The following is a 23,794-nucleotide window of genomic DNA, read 5'->3' on the forward strand; positions in this document are numbered from 1 at the left end:
TTTTCCCCTCAGCTTCCTTCATTTCATGTGGATATAAATACAAACAGCAGAATTCAGTTGTCAATTTTACAAAAGCATTTTCTTCCATTGTTACCACTTTCTCCTTATGTTTAGAAGATCTATGGCAGGGCTAAGGCAACATGTGGCTTTCCAGATGTTGACGAACTACTTCATTTTATTTTATTTTATTTTATTTTTTATTTTTTATTCGATTTCTATACCGCCCTTCCAAAAATGGATCAGGGCGGTTTACACAGAGAAATAATAAATAAATAAGATGGTTCCGTCCCCAAAGGGCTCACAGTCTAAAGAAGAAAGATTATCCTCAGCTGTAATAAACTGTGGCTGAGAGTGATGGGAGATTTAGTTCAGCAACATCTGGAGAGCCCCACCTTGCCTTGTTCTGGTCTGTGGCAAGAGGGGAAAAAGCAACACTATTGCTACAACTCTTTGCACATTTGTAGAAAAGTGATCTTCCAACATTCTTTCCTGTCATGTGGCAGGTCATACAGGCATTTTTAACTGTATAGTTGCGTGACTCACAATGGTGCTTTAGGGACCATACAGTTAATAATTTGACTGACTGACAATGCTGAACATGAAATTATTCAAAAAAGCAACGGATACTCCCCAATGCAAGTTCTTGGTAGTCAATGAACTCTCCAAGAAATCAGACATATTATCTAATATCTCACTCCCTTACTTCCCAAACTTGCCCAAATTCCTGCTCTAGTCTACTCTTGCAATGCATTCAACAGTCCAGTTATGCACTGCATAAAAGTACACTTCCATTGATTAATGCAAAAAATGATAGATATTAAATATACTTCTTTTTAAAAAAATACAAAGCCATTTATTTGCAATCTAATTTTTCCAGGCCTCTTCCAATTTCTCTTAGCTTATCTATGAGCAACTTTTTAATGCTCATATACATTTTTAATACAGGGTTCTTCTAGCAATGGTTTACAAACAGTGGTATAGTCTCATCTGGAATATTGTTAAATAAATTGGAACGCTGCATTTTCATTCCTTATAAACCTTTAATTAAAGAATTGTTTTCAGCATCCCACTCAGCATGATTATTCTGCTAGGGGTAGCAGTACAAGTTCATACATCCTGTCACAGCATATCCCACAATGATGCTGAATATACAGTGGATATACTGTACTGTTTGTTCAAAAGATCTCATATTTCGAAAAGAATCAAGTGACTGTTCTCCAAAAAACTCCTTCTGCATATATTCGCCAGTCCTTGTATTTGAACAGTCTTGTGGGTTTATGTGCTAGAGAACCTGATTTTGCCAAGCATAAGCATCTGCTGCAGCAACAGGAATGTTACAGTGAAAGTGAGAGATTTCCCACAGTCTCTGGATGGCAAGTGAAGGTCAATCATAGTGAAGACTCTTTACAAAGGCACCTCCAAATCGCTTCCTCTCTGCGAAGCCAGGAATCTGTTGACAGAGAAAAGGTGCTATGTTAGAACAACTTCTGCCTCAAATTGCCTTCTGAGTCAATTACTCCTTGATCTTCATAGTCACATTACTTCTGTTAGGCTGCACTCTACTATGATTTCTATTAAGCCATCTATGTACATTGAGCTTTACAGAGAATGAGAGAACAGGTCCCTACACCAAGGGGATTACAATCTAGAAAAATGCAACAGAAAAAGTGGAGGGAAATATATGATTCTTTCAGCGAAACCTATGCTTAGATATAGTATGGTGTTTGGATGAGAGGATGGTGCCAAATATTTCATTAAAAGGTTTTAAAAACTGCTTTAATTCTATTCCAATCAAAATTACAAAACAAATTACAGTTTCTGTTAATGAACAACAGCATTTAAAAACTAAACCAATTTAAAACCACAGCTTTGCTAATTTTGTAATTAAATTAAAAGACAGAAACAATATAAAGGATTGTTTTTCATAGTATTGGATAAGCAGGCTTCATCTTTCTACAAATCTACAAAGTTAATTTAGACAACAAAGCTACATCCCAGGCTTGCCCAATCCATTCTTCAGTTACTGAAACCTTATGTGATTTCCATTCAGTTGTTTATGCACACCACTGCTAACATGTTACCAACTCGAAATTCAGACGTATTAGGAAATGAGAGGTCCCCTTCACCTCCGATTTCCCAAACCGCACATCTGGATTGAGGAAACCCTTAACCGGAGTTAAGGGCGAAAAGGGATCTGCAGTTTTCCTTCTCAAACTTCACTCTGAACAGTTAGAGTAGTGTCTCGTAGCACTTAACTTCGGTTCTGCGGTGCCAGCGTTACATCCAAACGCTGGCACTGCAGTTTCGGCCCCACGGAACCAGAGTTGAGGGAGGAAGCTCCTCCCTCACTCCGGCCTGATTAGATGTGTGGACTATCTTTGTCATGAAGCCAGCCTGCACAGCAGTCAGCAGTCTTGCTGACTTCAGAGAGGCAGCTCTCCCCGATGTCCGAAAGTGGACAGGAGAGCGGGAGCTCTAAGTTTTTTGCTTGCTCTCTCAACAGTTTTTTTTTAAATTATTGCCTTGAATAAATAAATAACGTTCCATAGTTTTTCTTGAATCAAAATACCTAAATACCTTATAGGATCTATTGTCTACAAAATGACAGATAATTCCTAAGAAGTTCTGTAAGCAAGATTAACATTCAGCTACTCTGACTCATCCTGATTTATCCTATAACCAGAGACCTTACTAAACCGATGTAAAAGAAGATTAAGGTTTTAACAAAGTAACCACTACCATCTGCATAAGGGGCCACTTTCATTTTCTCTTTTACCCAACTTAAACTCTGTAATATCCTTATCCTCTCTCATTGGTACCATCAGGCACCAATGGTGTATAATTTTCAGTTGCTTCTTTCCCATTCCTGCCTCAATATAGAACTTTCTAATTTGATTATGTCTTCATTAGAGAATTTGAGTAATTTTATATCATAATAAAAAGAACCTATTACAGATACAGATGGATTCTCTGTAGTGTGCAAATTTTTATAATAAAGTAAGACAAATTGTTGGACTCTGTCTCAGCAGTAGCTGTTTTGCCTCTATATTTGATTGCTGGGAGAAGTCTTTTGTTTTGTTGCCACTCATCTTACCACCAACTTCACAAGTGCGTTGCCATATTCAAAGAATATCAACCTAGCCAAGTTATAAGAATTTTTTAAGGCCTTAGTTCTTTTCACTTCTAACTGTTGCCTTAAACGTGAAAAGGTGGGTTTTAAGGAGCCATTTGAAAGAAGTAAGAGAGGAAGCATCATACAGGCATTTGGGGAGGCAGTACCAGGTATAAGGGGCTGCAAGGGAGAAAGGGCACAGTAAGTTGAGGTAGCAGAATAATTTTGGATGTCTGATGGAGGTACAGCTGGATGATCAGCTGATAGCAGGAAGGGATGTGTTGGGATAGAGAGAATAGAAATAAAGACAGGCAAGGTCATAAAGAGCTTTGAAGCCAAGTATGAGAAACCTGTGTGGGATTCGGAAGCAAACAGGAAGCCAGTACTAGTATCTAAGAAGGGATGTCATTTGGTGAGGAGACACACGAACGATGTTGGGAGCAGGGTGCTAGGCAGAGATGCAAGGAGAAGGAAGCCCGGAGGGGAAAGGATTGTCGTAAAGCAAGAGATTACTGGGGTGTGAGCTAGAGTTTTTGCCAAGGAAGGGCTGTGTTTTTGTAATGAGGAGAAACAGCATGAATTGACGATGAACTGAATATTGGGGAATGGGAGGGAGGGCAAAGGAGACAGTAGAAAGAGTAAAAGCCAAGGCTTGAAAGTATTTTAAATGTGAAATCAATCGAGGACAAAAATGAGGAAAATGTACACATACCTGGTTACCATCCCGTAAAAAGTGTCTCTTCTCGATGACCTGCAACAGAATAAAAGAACAAGATAGATGTGATACATCTAAAGTCATCAGATATAAGGAAACTTCATTATCAAAGCATAAGCACCAGTTCCTAAACTGAAGGTTCTATCTAGTCTGTAGAACACAATTGCTTATTTCAGAAACAAGGGACAGATCTCATCACACTCAGCTAAAAGCCATTTCCAGAAAAAACCATGACCACTGGTATTTGCAGCACCTTTTAGGGCATCTGCAATGAATCATGCAATAGAGTACATTTTATTTCAGTCCAACTGGTTTAAGTGCTAATTAGTTAAATTCCACATGGTGCCGATTCCCCAAGCAGGGGTGTGGGTTGACTGTCAACAAAGGAATTCACAGAGCACTACTACAGTTATTGCACTGTGGAAGCCAAAGAGGAGCATGATCAGACTGCCAACTGTACAGAGTTTGGAGACTGGGCTGAAGCCTCCACCTCTTAATTGGCCTCCGCCTGTGCTTTAAGTCGTTCTATTAGCCCCCTGCTTATCCATCACCCCCACCACTAATCACTGCCCTTTCTGATCCCAACGGGACAGGAAAAAGACAAGGGTTATGCATGCCTCTTATGTCTCCGCTCCCATTTTGAACATGGAAACAAACACCAAATGTGCTGCTGAAGTATACATTTTATACATATTCTTGGGCAAACACACACATAGGCTCAGTGAAGAAGATACTGACAACAAAATTAAGATTTTATACTGTTTTCCTCCACTGAGTCCAGGAAACTGTTTACTTAAACAAATGTACATAACCCTTTCCCCTTATTTATTTGTTTTTAAAAAAATGTGCATAGCCTTTTAGAAGAGGCAGTCAGTAAGTGGGAGTTAAATGCAGTATTAAAATGTCACACACACTGTGAAATCAGATTAGGTACTCCAAAAGCTCAAGAGAATAAGACAAACTTAGTCTGACACCTAACAGATAAGAGTGAAAGTGCCATGACCCTGCAGGGGCCCTGCTTTTCAATATGCCATTATCTGCATTGCTTACTTGGACTCCTTTAGAGAATCGGTGCCTGCTTTCCTATATGACCATGAACTCAACATGTTGCCTCAGCCTGACCTCCTCACGTGGAGGAGCATGTGCAGACTGAGTTTGAGCAACAAGGGGAATGAATTGACCTGTGCAATACAAACTAGGCCACACAATTCTGATGCGTGTTCATTTCCATGATTCTATGCCTTAGAGCAGGGATTCTCAACGTTGGGTCCTCAGATGTTATTGGACTTCAGCTCCCATAATCCCCAGCCCCAGTGGCCTTTGGTTGGGGATTACGGGAGTTGAAGTCCAATAACATCTGGGGACCTAACGTTGAGAATCCCTGCCTTAGAGTATTAGAAGGCAAAAGCGAAACTTAACTGAATGGCTCACCTTATCAAAGAATCTACTGAGCTTGACAGCATTGGAAGAGCCTGCAGCCAGGTAGCGAGGATTGGTGCAGTCCTGAAATACCAAGAGGTCATTTTCTTTTAGGACTCATAGAAGCCACAATCCCTAAGAAGCACAGCGGGTTTGCAGTGCAAGACATAAACCTGTGTACAAATTTGGACATAGCTGCCATGTCTGTGCATGCAGACTCCTTCACACAAGATGGTTTTTCTGTCTGGGTAATCGTCACTTCCATGTAGGGAAGCCATGAGTACACCACAGTGTGCAGCATGCATGGCCATGCACAGCTTTTATCCTGTATGAAGCACCTGTTTGCGGGCAACTGTTAAAACTAAAACATGAAGAGGTTCAGATTGTTCCAAATGAATGAATCTTGCAAACATTACAGTAATCTCTCGCCAACCACTACGGTTCCATCCTGGCAAAACCTCACCATCGGCAAATTCACGGTTGGCGAGGCATTAAAGTTTATGGGAAATAGGGGGTTAGGGGAACCACAACTGAAAAAATACCTAAACATAAAAGGAAAAAATACCCCAAAAATGCTAAAAGAAGAATGAGCAGATCAAACCTCTAGAAATCTTTTGAACACCCCGCTCCCCAATCACTCAAAGGCATTTTAAACAGGCAAGGGACAGCAAGGTCAGCAAGAGGAATGAGCAGATCAAACCTCTGAACCCTCCAAAATAGCTGGTAAAACCGTGGTTGGCAAAGGATGTCTAATTAACTGGTTTCTGAATCATTAAAGATCCAGATAACCAAACACTTAGCATTCAGACCCTTCCATGGCATGCTGTTCGCAAGCAAAATTCTATCTTTTATATTTTTACAATATTTACTCCTAAAAGAGACAATGTCTTAAATTTGATCCAGATACTTCACTGATATTGCAAAAAGGGCTGAGCTGAGAAGTGGGTAGAGTACTTTTCATGAAAGCTTTCAGCAGCTTGGTGATTTTTTGAAAAGTCCCATGAAAGTATTTGCTCATCCACAGTGAGGGCAATGCTGATCCAAGGATGTCATCATGTAGCCAGATACGATTGGCCTAATGGTGTGGCAACATCACCACACAACATCACCACACTCACTACTTAATCTCTGATTGGGTGGTACTGCTTCCTGGAAGAAGCAGCCCTGCATAGAATGGGGGAGGGGAAGGCAACCAATCAGCAGCTACTGACTGGGCACTGAAGAGCCAGTGAAAAGATATGGGGAGGGACATTTTGCACCCACTTCCCAACATTTCCGTGCCAAAACGTTTGAGGGAGAATATTTGGTGCAACCCGGTTACAAACTGCACATAAATCTTCTTTTCTGGATTTCCCCAGAGCTGTTAATTATTAATACTACACTAGGGGGGAACCTCATCTTGATTATATCATTACCTCCAGTAATGTTTTCAGCTTTACTATTTATTTATTTTTTATTTCTATATTGCCTCAAACCAATGCCTCGTGGCGGTTTACAAAATAAATGATAAAATCAGAATTAAAACCAAACATTAAAACAGTTTAAAAAAAACTTTAAGAATTTAAAACAGCAGATCAACCGTAAAAAACTAACTCGCAGCTTGATGAAATAAATGTGCCTTGAGCATCCTTTTAAAACCTGCTAGAGATAGGGAAGCTCTTACAACCACAGGGAGTTTGTTTCAGAGCCTTGGGGCAGCTGTAGAAAAGGTCCAGCCCTTAGTTGCCACCAGACGAGTTGGGGGCAGCTGCAGGTGGACCTTTCCTGAAGATCTTAATAAGCGGTGGGGATCCTGAAGCAGAAGGCGCTCTCTTAAATATCCTGGGCCCAAGCTGTTGCTATCACTCCTCTGTGCCCATCAGAGAAGATGGGAATGAGAAGCCACTCTCAAGTTAATACACAGAGGGTACCCAATGCCAGTGAAGCTTCACTACGTTAACAGAACACTTTCTCCAAATTTTTGGACGGGATGTCAGGACCGTAGGCCCTTTTTACATTTATGGCGGGAGTGCCTAGTTAGAAAATTCTGGGGGCTTGTCTTTGGCATGATTTCAGACATAGCAATACAGATCATACCACCAGCACTGTTATCCACCTTTAACACCGATTATCAAAGCACTGGAAGTCAGAAAAGGGCCTCACAATAGCAGGATGGCAAGGCTGGGTGTGGCAAATTGCTGTAGAAAAATGTACTCGTCAAAGAAGACTAGTTAATGGTCTGGTAAAAAGACCAATTCAGGATACTGTATGGCAGAATATGGAAACAAGGCATCCAATAATTGTTACCCTGTTTCCTCTGATCAGATAAGCCTATGGAAGGATATCATTACATAACTGAGATATTGTATATGTAAAACCATTCTTTTCTCCTCTTTATTAGTAGGACCTGTCAAAAAGGCATGTGTATGTTCACTACCTCCCTTGTCACAGATTATTTGTACACTAACTTTTGCTTATTTGGATTATTACACTGGTCTATGATTTTTGTTGCTTTTTAATGATTCACTAATGAGCCATTCACAAGAGTGGAAATGCATTTCTGTGCTTTTTCGCTATGTAGAAGAAAAAAAATCAAAATAATTATTTTAAAAAGCAAGCATCTTTGAAGAAGAGTCTAGCCCAGGGCTGCTAAACTTCAGCCCTTCTGCAGATGTTGGCCTACAACTCCCATAATCCCTGGCTATTGGTCATTGTGGCTGGCATTATGGGAGTTGTAGTCCAAAAACAGTTGGGAGGGGGCCTACATTGAGCAGGCCTGTCCTAGCCTGAAATGAATGCATGCTATTTAGTTTCTTGGTGAGCAAATTTGTTTTGCCTTCTACAGAGGCTCTACTTGGGGTCCCAGATGATGTTGGACTACAAGTTCTATCATCCCCAACCACAATGGCTGTGCTAGCATTTGTGGGCTGCCCCTCTCCCCCCCTAGTGCTTTTTGGTAGATACAGCTTTCTGTTTTTTTCCCCACATCAGTGTCAAGAATATTTAGGAAGAATGTATTTGGTCAGAAGATCACACTTACTCTCTATGCCTTAAAAAAAACAAAAAACAAAAAACAAAAAAAAGAGGGGGGAGGTGCCAATGCACAATTTAGTTTTCTCCAATTTAATTCCAGCCCCTTCCCACAAAAAAAACAATGCAAAATACGATATAAATACAAACCAGATTAATTTCTTCTGCACTGAAATCCTCAGCAAGAAAAGCAGTTCTGGTCAAGACGTCATTGCGCTTTGTTTCTGGGATCTGGTCCAGCTTGGTCCCGATGACGAGCAGAGGAATCTGGCTGTCAGCAAACTGTTCGCGGTCATAGTCCCTATGCAGTGAAAGACAGACCCACATCAGTAAGTATCAGGCCCCACAGATTGACAGAGAGTAAATATGATTGAAGGTTGTGGGCGGGGGAAGAGGTGAAGGGAGTATCCTGAAGTGTGTCCACTTCCCCCCACCCCCATGGAAGCAACAGTACATATTGAGGAAGAATAGAGAAAACATGGACTAGCCCCCAAGAAGGAAGTTGGACTGAAGGGGGCAGGCATATATTAGGGGGCTCAGGAACTCCTGGCAGGTCCTGGGCTTTTCTGAAGTAGCTCTCCAGGCAGCTGGTCTTTCTTCCTTTCCTTCCAGCCCACATTGCAAACCCGGTTAGCTGGCTGAGTGGTTCAGAGTTATTTTTACTTTGTCTCCCATTCATCTCTCTCCATTTTCTTCCCCCACAGGGTAGCTTCTCCCCTCCGGTCCTGCAGCAAAACTTTCCTGGGGTTCAGGGGTTTTGATGGTAAAATCCCCTATTCTGTAGATGTGCATTTTTGTATGAGCTACCATACTGCAACTGGCTCCACTTTCCCAAGCTGCCATTTTGTGACTGGCTCTGCCTCCCCAAATTGCTATTTTGTGCTGCTAGTTCCCAAGGCTCTAACAAATCACACACAAAAGAAGGAGTTCCTGGAAGTCCGGTATCTGCCCATCCCTAGTATAGGAGAGAATAGGGAATGGATTAGGACCAGGGACCTAGACTCAAAGTTCCGCTCAGCCATGGAGATCACTGGATGACCCTTAGCCAATTACAACTTCTCAGCCTCCCCTTCCTCACAGGGTTGTTGTGAGGATCTAAGAGTGAGAGATGGCATGCACGGCCCTGCACTCCTTTGAGGAAGTGAGGGATAACAATGTAATAAACAAATGAATCACTAGCAGAGACAGGAGAAGGAAGGAATCAACAGCTGTACTGGGACTGAAAGGGAGCAGGTAGATAAGAAATCAAAAGCAAGCAAGCAACTGGGGACATTGCATTTCAGAAGACACTGGACTGGAGGAGGGTGGCAGAAATAATTGCAACAGCTTCCTATAGACAGTAACAGCAGGTTGCCTTAGACTAAAATGGAAAATATGACGTAGATGGAAAGGAATTCCATATGTGACAAGTGCATGGACAATTGTCTGCCCGAGGTGTACAGTCACTGCAATAACTAATAGCTTTAAAACACCCATAATGTTTTCCCAATGGAGGCTTTAAAAGAGCACAAGGCAGACGAAGAGAGAGGCATTCTACAATAAATGAGAACAAGTGTTATGTAATTAACAACTGTCATGTCTCACTATACTGAAGCAAGTCAGTTATTACTGAAGCAATAAAAAACAAAACACAGAATATTATTTATAGGAGGTAATAATTAGCACATTTTTTCATAAGGATGTAACAGGGTTTGGTTGTAAGGTATACCTTGGGAAAAAGTAATCTGCCCTAAAAAATGTGCTGGTGAGAGATGGGTGACTTGTTTATTTATTTATATCTATGTAAACCACTTTGGGAACTTTTGTTGAAAAGCGGTATATCAATATTTGTTGTATTCGTATTTTAAATCGTGAATAGTGGGCGACATCCAGACTAAGTTCCATTAAAATTAATGGGACTTAAGTTTATCATCATGACTGACTTGTCTCCCTGATTTCAGAGGTGCTTAGTCTCACTAACTGGTCTGGAGGTTGTGCAGCGGGAGTTATCACATACATAAGGAAGTCATCTTAGGTTGTGAGTTGTACCTTTTCTAGAACGCAGAAAAGTACAACCTTTTTTTAGAACGCAGTGTTGTGATTTGACCTTTTCTGCTTCATACTGTGAGCTTCATATGTGGTCCTGAAATCCATTTTCTGAAGCAGGTGTCTGGCCTGCAGGGGTTCCGGCAGCATTTTACTATGTCCTGCCTGTTCACAGCTGGACGTTCCCTCCATTCCTCAGTCTGAGAGCCATTCCATCATGGTGATGGAGCAAGGGTTAGATTCTAGAACAGAATGACTTGATTTTTCAAGTCAGCAACAGCATCCATGTACAGTTTTTGTGTTTGTATATTATATATTTTAAATCAGATTTGTTTTCATATTTTTAGCCTAATACTTTTAACTATCATTTTCATTATATTTTTTAAACTTTTGTAAACTGCCTTGGGATTGTTTTTAACGAAAGGCAGTATATAAATTTAACAAATAAATAAATAAATTTTGTTCTAACCATTAGCACAAAATGCTGTTGCTGTCATGAAAAACCAAGTCATTCTTTTCTCAAACCTAAGGCTCACCACCATTTATTCATACATAAAGTATATGGTGTAAATTTCACCCAGCCTTTAAGGGTGAACAGCTCTGAAAGTTTGCAAACCACGACCTTGCTAGCTGTTTACTATCTTTGTGGAAGCGAAGCATTTGCTATATGTAACATAGTGCAGGACTAATCTTCAGTAGTATATTATTTCTTTCCCTTTCCACAAATCTCACAGCTATTCTCATCCCCCTACCTTATTCTCTCTAATGTTAAAATGCCTCTGCTATTAACAGAAAACAGTCTACAAGAGAGATGAAGAATGATCAGGCATTCTCAACACTTACCCATTTGTCACCACAACTCCAGATGGAGCCGCATCTCTGTTGAGTGCTTCCAAAGACCATCGATACAAGTTCTGGGAAGACTTCTTATTGGTTAAGTCATGAACTAAAATTATGCCTAAACAATAACAAAGCCATTCATAAATAAAATGATTTCTTCCGAATCTCACCAAAATCAGGTTGACAATCTATTAACATAAGAAAAGCCCTGCTGGATCAAGCTCAAGGAGTCCCATCTAGTCCAGCATCCTTTTTCACACAGTGGTCCACCAGATGATGATGATGATTTTGCATTTATATCCCGCTCTTCCTCCAAGGAGCCCAGAACAGTGTACTACATAGTTAAGTTTCTCCTCACAACAACCCTGTGAAGTAGGTTAGGCTGAGAGAGAAGTGACTGGCCTAGAGTCACCTAGCTAGTATCATGATTGAATGGGGATTTGAACTCCAGTCTTCCCGGGTCTCCCAGCACTCTAACCACTACACCATGCTGGCTCCTTCCCAGATGCCTCTGGGAAGCCCAGAGGCAAGAGCTGAGGGCACACCCTCTTTTGTACTGCTACTCTCCTGCAACTGGTGTTTAAGGCATCTTACCTCTGAGGCTGGAGATGGCCTATAGCTCTCAGACTAGTAGCCACTGATAGACCTATCCTCCATGAATTTATCTAAACCCATCCAGGCTGCTGACTGTCACAATATATTGTGGCAGAGAATTCCATAGGTTGATTCTGCATTGTGTGGAAAAATACATCCTTTTGTTGGTCCTACATTTCTTGGCAAGTTGAGAATATAGATAACACATGCCCTTTGGATACGCTAAAACTAGGCTCTGTGTCTATGCAAGATGCTTTTGAAATCAAGGAGACTCAAAAGCAGTTTATGACATGGCTTCCCTTTTAAAAAAAGTGTGTGCATGTGTGTCTGGATGCATACATTTCATTACATTTTTATCCCATCCTTCCAGGAAACAAGGCCAGCATACATGGTTCTCCACCCATACATTTTATCCTGTGAGGCAAGTTTGGTTGTGTGTGTGTACGCGCGTGTGTGAGACTGGCTGGCTGGCTGAAGGTCACACAAAGAGCTTAATGTCCAAATGAGGATTTGAACCTGGGAATCCCCAGGCCCAGCCTACCCAGTAGCTCCTTGGATCATAGCCATAAGGCTTATCTGCATGAAGTACTGGCACAAGGAGACAGGTGTCTTGATAGATAAAAAAGCCATTTCCTGATTTATCTTCTGCAGTTTACCTATACAAGTTCTTCTGCCAGTAGAGGTCATTCATGTAAAATGATTGAGGGGTTCAGACCAACAGCTAGAAAAAAGCCTCTGCACTGTACACAACAGCCTCTCAGGGAAGCTTTTGGTCAGGGATGGGATAGGGGGAGAGAAAGGATGCTGGGAAAAGTTGCCCACATTCCTAAGGGATCCTACGGGTAGTGTCAGCAGCAGAGACAAGTATTAAACGCGACAAAGGGCCTTATTTAAGGGCAAAGAAGGAAACCCAGTCACCTCAGCCTCCCTTTGGGGATAACACTCAAGCTGTAATAGTATAAGCAGAGGTCTACGACAGCAGCACAGACATACATAATATTTATTCGGTCATTTGACCAGCAGTTGCTACAGCAGCACACATTCTGGATAAGACTGGAGTGTATGTTAATAACACAACCTTTCACCATAGTTATTCAGAACATACCACCTGAATGAGGTGGCTCTTCCCAACAATGCTAGTTTTCTATGTGCAGAAGTTTGGGGGGGTGAGTGGGTGATACAGACCAGGGGTTATAGATGTGCCCAGACCGCAGTTCAAGCACGTTTTGGGAGTGGCATGGGGTTGCTGTAAGAAAGAGGAGAGCAGGTCCTAACCTGCTCTCCGCCACCCCATGCAGCTTCCTGCTGGGGCAGTGCACAGCCCAACGACCCCCATGTGGCACCAGCACACATATGGCATCTGCACATGTGCAGGTGCCATGGGTGTGCTGGTGCTGCTCGGGGGTACTTGGGCCGAGCGCCACCCCAGCAGGAAGCTGCATGGGGTGGCGGAGAGCAGGGAAAGACCGGCTCTCCTCTTTCCTAAAGCTCCCCTGCGCTGCTCCCAAAACCTTTTGGAATCATGCTTCAAACTGCAGTATGTGCACATCTTAGCAGAGGTTTTCATTTAAACAACAACCACAACAACCACAAGTGTACCCCTTCTATCCCAAAGATTCAGCTCAAGGTGCTCCATATAAGCAACGAAGAATTGTGACTACCAGAAAGAAATCTTCCCAAAGTCGGGAGGAAATGAAATACAAGCTAAGTGAATCTGTCCTGGAATTTGGCCAAACACACCCCAAGCCCCTAACTAGATGCTCTGGCATCCTTCCATCCTCCGGAGCCTCATGGCCAGAGGGCTCCACAGCATACCCCGGACTTGACGCTGCCTCTCCCTCCTTTCCATGTGATTGGCTGGCTAGGTCATCAGGCTCAGTCCACCCCTCCCTCAGCAATGCTGAGCATTAGCCAGCATTTCCCTTGCTGCTGAGTCTGTCAGTCAGGCTGAGGGAGGGACAGACTGAGCCTGAACACATAGCTAGCCAGTCATGTGAAGAGGGAGGGGGGAGGGAGGCTGCCTGACAGTCCTCCCTCTTCCCTCCTGGAGAGGGAGCCAACAGTGTAGCATGTAAATCAGTGATTCTCAAACTTGGGTCCTCAGGTGTTATTGCACTTCAACTCCCATAATCCCCAACCAAAGGCCACTGAGGCTGGGGATTATGGGAGTTGAAGTCCAATAACACCTGAGGACCCAAGTTTGAGAATCCCTGGTGTAAATGAGTCAAGGAGGGCAGGAGGGATTCCCATGTACCCCCAAGAGTCTTCAAAGTACCCCCAGGGGCTCAAATACCTTGGCTGAAAAACCCCTGGTATAGAATATTCAGTGATGCGAGTCTCCACCTGCTTTGTAAAGTGGTACAGTACATGGCACTGCCGCCTTAGTCAGAATAAGGCCATAGAGCAGTGTTCCCTCTAACAGGGATTCCCAGATGTTTTTGACTACAACTCCCATAATCCCTAGCCAAAGGCCATTGTAGCTGGGGATGCTGGGAGTTGTAGTGAGCAACATCTGGGAATCCCTGTTAGAGAGAACAGTGCCATAGAGTTTAATTAATTATAAGAAAACTCAAACAGACAGACTAAAAATGATTTTGCTTTCAAAACAGGCCAAATGGTATCTTTTATACATTTTTGAACTTTTTTGCCATGGATTAATGCAAAAGTCTGCAGTTTACAAAATTGTAGGCGCTTATTTGTGCCATCAAAGGTGTAATCATTGGATTATTTTATATAACAGATTTTTTTTTTTTTAACTCTGGTTATAAATTAATGGAATCAAATGATTCCAGGGCATGATTTGAGGGCACAGGGTGCAGCGACCTTGCTGAAGCAAAACAGGTCTGGATCTGGGTCAGTGCTTGGATGGAAGACTGCTTGGGAAACCCATGTATGCCACTTTGAGTTCCACCATGAGAGAAAGGCAGGCGATCAAGGAAATGAAATAAACAGCACCCAGAGCATCACACACAGTAGTTATCTGTTCACCTTGCAAACACAAGCAGCATAAGCTGCATGAAAGCTAGCAGCAAAGGTTTTGCCAGGTGCAAACAGTAGCCCAGCAACTGCAGGAGCATGACACGCAAGGGTTCTGTGAACTAAACCATAGACAGCTTGCTAAGCTCAAAGGGGATGCTGCTCTGGGAAGCATGACACACATACGGGGACAAAACAATTGCTCACAAAACGGCCGGCTCTCGGCGGCAAGCCCACAAGGGAGCCCCGGCTGTTAGCCCAGGTTAAGGGTGCAGACGCGCCACTAGCCGGGGCTAACTAATCGTGTGTCAGTGCCTGATCGTGTGTCTTCGCATGGCACCCACACTCCAGCAGCTTCCTGGCCAGTGTCAAAACACTCCCCATAATGCACCAGACACTCACGTGGTGCATCATGGGAGTTCCAGAGGCCTCCTGGCCCCCAATCCTCCCTGCTGCAGGCAGAAGCTGGCAATCATCTGGGCAACAAGGAGAGGATCGTTTGTGGGGGAGGTAAGCTTTTTGAGGCTTCCTGTCTTTGGCTCTTCAAGCCCTTCTCACGGAGAGGGCTCGCTGTGTTTTTCTCTAAGAAAAAGGCATTGGGGGTCAATGGAGGGGGCAGCAGGCAGCCTTTGTGGCCAGCAGCAACACAGGAGCAAGGAGGAGGGGGTTGCAACAGCCCAGGGAAAGGAGGTAGCACGCTCTCTCAAAAAGTACTGATACCTCCCGCCCAAACTCTGTTGTTAAAACCCTGTGCTACTGATTTTTTAAACTGTTAAAAAAAAAAAAGCTGCTACTGATGCAAAAAAGAAAAAGAAAGAGAAAGAAAAAGCTGAGGGGTGACATACACAGTAAGATCCCAGGCCAAAAACAAACGAACAAAAAAAGTTTATGTGGTGGCAAGGTCACCACAAGAAGTTATTACAAGAAGTACTGTGGACCAGAGACCCAGTCCTAGTAGGCCCGTAGCATCACCTCTGCTCCTCATGAATGAATTTCCTTCTCTTCTAAATTTGATGCATTATGATTGAGTCAAGGCTAAACTTCAGTTAGGGCTAACCAAGGCTCTAGAATTTGCAAACTAGAATTTGCAAACACCCATCAAACCACCATTTTGGGCAATCCTGCTTAGCTTTACCACAGTTTAGCATCAATGCAACCACACCAACTTTGGTTATAGCTAACCACATAAGGAAGATGTTACCACGAGAGCCTGTATGGGGGCTCCCTGGAGCACCCCTCTATGCAATTCGGGGCTACAGGCTTGTGGTTCCCACATTTTGCGGCTCGCATCCTACAGGACCACGAGGTCTCCATTTTGGTTCTCATGAGCTAACTCACTCGGCCTTGTCACTTGGAGCACAGCCTGGGGTGACAGCTCTCAGGTCAAGTTTAATTTCTGGACTGCAGGTGTATCTCCCTGCGCTTGCCTCCTTGATTGCTTTCAGGTGAGGAATGCCAGAGTAGACATGACTGAATCAACGCTATTCTTTTCGAGAATCAGCCAACTATTCTCCCTATGTTGGCACAGAGGATTAGGTCGCAAAATCACCTCCTCAGGAAGGTACAATAAGGTAGCAGGTCATCTCCTCTGCTAAAGAGTATGCTAATGTTGGGTCAAGCCATGGGAAGCTAGCTTGTTTACATTTTAGTCTCTCCCAGATATTCTAAAAGACACAAGAGCTAAACCTTTATGTGTCAATTTAGTTTCTCCCTGTATGGGTCTTTCAGACCTCTCTCAGCCTTGGTTCAAGAAGAAGTCCACTCCTCACAATTAAATAGGACAATGCTTCATCCTGTCCTTTGTCCCTATTGTCCACCTTTTCAGGGTTTGATCAGCCTAATGCCTTTGGACAAGATTTTCTCTATAAAAGATCAAGACACAATCAGTCCACGTGTCTCCTGGGTCTCCCATTTCTCTACCCCAGATTCACCAGGTGTTTTTTCCTTGGATCCACCAGCTGCTTTTCACTACATCTTGGCACGGGCACCTCCCTCTTGCCCTGCCTTGACTCTCGCTCCTGCTTTACTTTTCACCTCCAGAATGGCCTTTTTCCTAACCCGCTCTGTGCAGCACTGTGAGATCCTGGTCCCTTTTGGGATTTTTCCTGGCTCCTGGACCTCTGCCTGATCCCTGAGTTTCTGCTCCTGCCTACCTTGAAGAAGAGAAGCCCCTTGGTAATGGCCAAGCTACAAGGGTTTACGGCAGCCCACTGGAAGGATCAAGGTAGTATGATCCTTCCCCTGCTCTCAAATCTCTCACTCTCTTTCCTCTTACCCCTTCTAAAATCCAAAGCCTGTTTCTCTCACCCGCCTTGAGAGAACTTAATTCAGAAACTCAAGCCAAATTGCCTCCTTGTAAGCTGTAACATAATCCTGCTAATCTCTTAGCCTTACTAGTTTTAAGTATTGTTGCTCATTAATCATTTTCTCTTCCTGTACCCCTAAAACCCCCAAATAAACATTCTATTTTTGAACTAACTTCTCTGTTCAGTTCTTTCTGCAACCGGAGCTCTGTACAAATTTATTCTGAAGGTGGGTCTTCATTTAAGCTAGCTAATTTCCCCACTCAAGCCTAAAACATAGCACAGGGGATCTGCCAATTTCCTGGGAGCAGTTTGCTAACCCCTGCTAACTGAGCAAAGAGGCATCTTTTAAAAGTGGTGCTTCTCTTTATTTAGCAGGAGGAGAGCAACTGGCCCTATCCAACCCCAGCACAACATCCCTCCAGTGTCTGTTGCTGGTGTCAACTTTATATTTCTTTTTCGATTGTAAGCCCTTTGGGGGCAGGGATCCATCTTATTTATGTATTACGAGAGCTAGCGTGGTGTAGTGGTTAGGGTGCTAGACTAGGACCGAGGAGACCCGAGTTCAAATCCTCATTCAGCCATAATACTTGCTGGGTGACTCTGGGCCAGTCACTTCTCTCTCAGCCTCACCTACTTCACAGGGTTGTTGTGAAGAGAAACCTAAGTATGTTCCTCTTTGGAGGAAGAGCGGGATATAAAATATAATAAATAAATAATTAGGATTTGTCTTCTGCACAATCATCAGGCACACTCATGAAGAGCCTTTTCATAGTTCCCTGGGGCTGCCTCAATGGAGCCAGCGTGGTGTAGTGGCTGGAGTGCTGGACTAGGACCGGGGAGACCCGAGTTCAAATCCCCATTCAGCCATGAGACTTGCTGGGTGACTCTGGGCCAGTCACTTCTCTCTCAGCCTAACCTACTTCACAGGGTTGCTGTGGGCTCCTTGGAGGAAGAGCGGGATATAAATGTAAAAATAATAATAATAATTATTATTATTATTATATTTATTTTTCTATGTAAACCACTTTGAGAACTTTGGTTAAAGGGTGGTATATAAGTATCTATAGTAGTAGTAGTAGTAGTAGTAGTAGTAGTAGTATCATTAACAAACGGAGTTGCACAGAAGCCTGTTATATGTTCCTGATCTTCAAATCCTGGTTTAGAGATTGGTAACATGACGACTGAACCAAAGCAGAGACAGTGTATATCTTGCTGATGTATAGCACATCCAGGCGATACATACACGATGCATATTTTGTGAAGAAAAGCAAAACAAAAGAAACTAACACCATATGAATCCTTCAAGTAACATCTGAAAAACTGATGTTGTCAGCTCTACGTATGGAATTGCACATCAAATTTCTTTCTTTCTTTTTTATCCTGTCCTCCTTCCAAGCAACTCAGGGAAGCATACACATTCCTCCTCACAAACACCCTGTAAGGTAGGTTCGGCTGAGAGTGACTGGTACGAGGTCATCCAGTGAGTTTCATAGCTGAGCAGGGATTTGAACCAGGGTCTCCCAAGTGCTAGTCTGACATGCCAACCACGACAACCACGTGCCTTCTCTGGTTCATATGTTTTCAGGGCAGTCCCACTGGCCCCAGTTCTCCCCCATACCACATGCTACCCAGGAGAAAGAGGGTGAAAAGGCAGAAGTGGAAGATGCCGTCTCCTCCTCTTGCTTACTGGCTCACCTGAGCTTTCCCTGTGGCAATGTGCAGAGGGCTCATTTCCTTCTGGCAGACCAAGAGGTGATGGCAGTGGTGGCCATTCTTTGCAACCTCCACCCACTTGTCTGCTTTTGTGGCCAAGCAAGTAACACCTGTGTGCTCCAAGGGCAAGATGTTGCTGTGCATGGCCCAAAGCAGGGAGGCTTCCCCATCCAGTAGGACCCAAACCTCCCAGGGGCTGCTGCATTTCAGTAGCAGCTGCTCAGTGTCCAATGCCAGTGAGCCCTCCTGAGGCCCTGGACCTCCAGCAGCTGCCCAAGGGTGTTGAGTCCCCATAGCAGCCCTGACAGCAAGGATTCTTGGATGGCGATGCTTGAATACATTGTGCTCCGCTTCAAGATCAGGGTCAGATATTTGTTTCCTTTCAGCCCTATAGTTCATGTGAACACACAAATCTAGAGACAGGTCTAACCTGTCTCCTCTCCTAGGAGAGGAGAGCTAGTCTTGTGGTAGCAAGCATGACTTTTCCCCCTAGCTAAGCAGGGTCTGCCCTGGTTGCATTTGAATGGGAGACTTGATGTGTGAGCACTGCAAGATATTCCCCTTAGGGGATGGGAAGAGCATCTAGGTGCCACGTTCCCTCCCCGGCTTCTCCAAGATAGGGCTGAGAGAGATGCCTGCCTGCAACCTTGGAGAAGCCACTGCCAGTCTGGGTAGATAATAGTGAGCTAGATAGACCAATGGTCTGACTCAGTATATGGCAGCTTCCTATGTTCCTAACCTGAGAGCAAGCTGGTGTTCACTGGGTTACAGCTATGCAGTATAAACAATATGAACACTTTTACTTGCCTAGTGAGCAAGAGGTTGGCGGAACGAATCCCCGCTGGTATGTTTCCCAGACTATGGGAAACACCCATATCAGGCAGCAGCGATATAGGAAGGTGCTGAAAGGTATCATCTCATACTGCACGGGAGGAGGCAATGGTAAAACCCCTCCTGTATTCTACCAAAAAAACCCCACATGGCTCCGTGGCCACCAGGATTCGACAGCACAGCTTTACTTACACCCAGAAACTAGTTTCAGGAAAAGAAAAGGAAAAATACACCCAAATGTGCCAGAATTTGCATGCACACATGGAACCTAGAAAAGTTAAACATGTTCATTTCTAAATTTAATCTATTAAGGAATTATCCTTTAATATCAGAGATTCTCTTTTGCAACATTTCTGCAACATAGTCTGCACAAACTCAGATTTTTCACAGCATGAAAATATTGGAAACAGATCCAACAGCATGCTTACATTACCATTAACTGAATTGTAGAATACAACACGTGTACTTTTCACACTACTGGCACTGCCCACTGAGCCGCCAACATCCCATAACTCTACGTAGTAGGTCTTCTCTTCTGGAGTTCCTTCTTTGTAGTCATGAATCTGACAATTAAAAACAAGCAAACCAAACAGCAAGTAAACAGAACTGAACAATGTTTGAAGGTACATGGTTGTCAACCAACAATATCCACCTATAACACTATAATCCAGTTCCAAATTATTCTTAATAAGAATATTATGTATTTTTATTGTATTGTATGTATTTTTATACAACACGGAATAAGCCTAGGTGTTGTACGAAAATTAAAACAATGCGGGGTCTCCCTGCAGGTTTCTAGTTTGGATGAAGACAAGACACATTAGGGTAAGGAAAACAAATGGGAAAACAAGACAAATCAGAGTGAACAGCTACATTTTTAAGGAGGCCCTCAAATTTGAAAACATAACAATAATATATTATTTATCTTATTATTGTCCTGCCTCATATATACATCTCTAAGCGGTGTACAGAACTTCACACACAATACAAAACAGAGTAAAATAAATAAATTTTAGAAAATGCAATAAAAATAATCTGATAAAAATAAACAGTATAAAATTGACTGATCTGATTTCAGTTAAAATCAAATCACAAAAATGGGTGCATCTTGAAGGTCTTCCTAAAAACAAGCAGAAAAGGCGATACTCTTATTTCGGCAGGGAGCATATTCCAAAGCCTTGGGGCAGCCACAGAGAAGGCCTGGTATCATGTATGGTGTCATCAATATGCAACAGGGTGGATTTGATTTAAATCAAACTGATTTAAATCACGATTTAAATCACTAGCAGGGTGGATAAAAATAAAAAAAATCCAATTTAAATTAAAAAAAATCTGATTTAAATCAAAAAAATCAGATTTTTTTGATTTAAATTGGATTTTTTTGATTTTTATCCACCCTGCTAGTGATTTAAATCGTGATTTAAATCAGTTTGATTTAAATCAAATCCACCCTGATATGCAAGCCATGTGACACAGTACCATAAGCAAAAGTCAAGGCGCTTCATAGAAAGCTCCCCAAGGAGCTTCATAGAAAAGTTGGGTTTTGCCAAAGGATTTAAGAACACAAGAACTCTCTTTCTGGATCAGACCAAGATCCTCCTGTTTCCAACAGCAGTCAACCAGCCAGAAGCTCACAAGGAGGGCATAAAGGCAACAGCCATTCCTTATACTCAGAAGGATGCTGCCTCTGAACATGATGGCTTCTTTTAGCTATCATGCCCAATTGCTGTTAATATACCTGTCCCCTAAGCATCTAGCTAATCCTTAAAAAAAAAACACCCATCTAAGCTTGATAACACCACACCTTCTGGTAATTAATTCAATATTTATTTAGGGTATTTAGACCCCTCCCACTGCAAGTTAAGCATCATCCCCCTACACACACACACACACACACACACACCATGACAAACCCAGTATTTTTAACAGGTGGGGTATATTTATGCAAATATGCAGTAGCAGAAAATTTCAACACGAAATTTAAAATATTCCCATCCCACATTTTTCTTTCCCCACTCCCCTCTGTCTCTAAAGCACACCACACAGATCATAATCACAACTGGCCACCCAGCACAGTGCAGACCAACAGCAACCACACCAGTCTAAAGAGGATTTGGGGACCTCCCAAGGGTTGTGGAGGCCCTGGACCTCGGCCCCAAAGTCCAGGGGTAAGAACACCACTGTTTCCACAAAAGGCCTTGTTTATTCATTTAGAATATTTATATATTGCTTTTCAACAACAACAAGTTCTCAAAGTAGTTCACAAAGCAAAAGGAATGAGAGAATAGTTTCCTGTACCAAAAAGGGTCATAACCTAAAGGAAACACAAGGGAGACACAAGCTGGATCTATTACAAATTTAGTAAATACATTGATGATATGAAAACAGGTATTGTATGCATATAAGATTGGAAACCATTTTTTATATCTTTCTTTTACCTTGTTATTTATGTAAAAAACTTTTGAAATAAAAAAGAAAGAAAACGAACAATTTTCTCAGTATACAAGATGGCCTGTCACTCTATACTTCTGCACAATCTTTCTTGGTGGCTTCATTTATGTATTAAACAAAAGATGAGAGAGAACCATCACTGAGAGATAGCACAAAGTAGATCCCAGGGATAAGAAACGACTAGTGCTGTCCTCCTTTGGAAAGAAGCTTTTCTTAGCATTTTTGTAAAACTTTGGAAGGCAGGTCATATTACAGACACAGCAATATAACTTCTTGACAGGCATTACCTTGGTCTGTCAAAGAAAAGTCACTATGGAGAAGTAAAAGTGTTTTCCTGCTTATAAACTAGACAGGGCAACCCCCCACCCCACCCCCGTCCAAAACAAAAACAAAAAACAAAGAAGATGAGGAAGGGGGTGTATTTCAGAGGTGGGGGAGCTTTGTCCCATCAGATTTCTGAAAGAGTGCATTTTTAATCCAAGAAGGGTTAAGTCGTGACCACTTTTTTCTTAGCAGTATTGCTGTGACTATATCTATGACTCTATCCTACGGAAAATTGTACTTTTCATTGATAATCCCCTTTACATCTTAATTACACGTTTACCAATTGGGCTTTGGTAGTTTAGCTATTGCTAAATGTCATGATTCATTTCTTGAAATCTTTGACATGCAATAACAAGAAGTTTATAGTTTCACCTACTCGGACATCAACGGAGCATCCCACTGTCCAAGATGGGTTTCCCAACATCTGATTGTGACACAACAGGTGGACAAGTGATGATTTGCCCACACCTGCAAGAAAACCATAAAACTAGACTAAAATATCAAAGACTGGGATATTATTTCCCCTTTGCTGTGTAGTTTAAATGAAGTATAGATCATATACTCGCACACAAAAACAGTAGTGAACAATTCAAATGGTCCGTTTAAGAAATAAGCTTCAGGATGTACACGTGTCACAGTAATGCAGATTTTTTAAAAAATGAAAGCATGCATTTCTAGAAAAGGAAATCTGAAATAAATTCCACCCTCTCATCACCGGTCTCAGATGAGAAAAACACCCTTGCTTACAGTAGCAGAAAGAGTTAACTCCCTATTCTAGATAGGATGAAGTCACCAACATTCCTAAACAATACACTTACAGTTTATAAAATGGAATTACTTAAAGGAATAAGGGATGCAAATTCTGTTGTTCCCATCACTAAACACTCAAGCTGAAGGCTAAGTTGATCACAAAGAACATAGCTTGGGTTTTTAGAGTGTTTTGAAGATTTAAGGGCGAGTCAATGACCTGATTAAAGTACAGTATTGGGAGAAATGCAGCTTTAAAAGACACATTGTTTTCTACACGTATGTATTTCAAAATCAAAGTCGACTACTCAAAATGTTTAAATAACAACTATTCCCACCAGTCAAGCATAAAATGCTCTAGAAACGTCATGCAAAAGTAAACAAGCAGTTTTGTTGCCTGTTTACAAAGAGCAGCATTTAGAAATGTTATTCATTATCCATCTGTGTCGCCAAACGACACTGTCAACTCCTCCACTTCATTTCCCTCTCTCTCTACTGCATGGGCACACCAGGCTTCGCCTCTGCATTACGGCTCTCACCTGAGTCGCCCAGCACCAACACCTTCACCCTTTCCAAGGCAGCCATTTTCCCTGCACAGTGCAACCACCACCACCAACCAATAGTTCACATCCGCCCCACCTCGCTGTCAATTGCCCTATCCTCGACAGGCCAATCGCAAGCTCGAACCGGACAATTGCTTGTCTTTCTGTTGGCTAACAGCTGCGCCACTCG

At 42.6% G+C, this 23,794-nt stretch overlaps 1 protein-coding gene across 1 annotated transcript; it reads right to left on the reverse strand.

The window, feature by feature from the left end:
- RABL3 (RAB, member of RAS oncogene family like 3) lies at positions 1–23,744 on the reverse strand. The gene is made up of 8 exons (XM_053295963.1): positions 23,602–23,744; positions 22,692–22,783; positions 19,974–20,103; positions 11,124–11,238; positions 8,406–8,556; positions 5,259–5,330; positions 3,825–3,863; positions 1–1,450 (listed from the first exon to the last, which is right to left on the reverse strand). Exons 1-8 carry the CDS (start codon positions 23,645–23,647, stop codon positions 1,385–1,387), a joined length of 711 nt encoding a protein of 236 aa, XP_053151938.1. The 5' UTR covers positions 23,648–23,744; the 3' UTR covers positions 1–1,384.
- Between the last annotated feature and the right edge of the window lie 50 nt (positions 23,745–23,794).

Source organism: Hemicordylus capensis, chromosome 2 (genome assembly GCF_027244095.1).
Source record: "Hemicordylus capensis ecotype Gifberg chromosome 2, rHemCap1.1.pri, whole genome shotgun sequence".
NCBI classification, from domain to species: Eukaryota; Metazoa; Chordata; class Lepidosauria; order Squamata; family Cordylidae; genus Hemicordylus; species Hemicordylus capensis.

Coding starts and splice junctions, on each gene's coding strand:
- RABL3 (XM_053295963.1), bottom strand. CDS start 23,647: ATGGCTGCCTTGGAAAGGGTGAAGGTGTTGGTGCTGGGCGACTCAG. Junction 22,784..23,601: donor GTTGGTGCTGGGCGACTCAG/GTGAGAGCCGTA, acceptor GTTTTCTTGCAG/GTGTGGGCAAATCATCACTT. Junction 20,104..22,691: donor GATGCTCCGTTGATGTCCGA/GTAGGTGAAACT, acceptor TTTAATTGTCAG/ATTCATGACTACAAAGAAGG.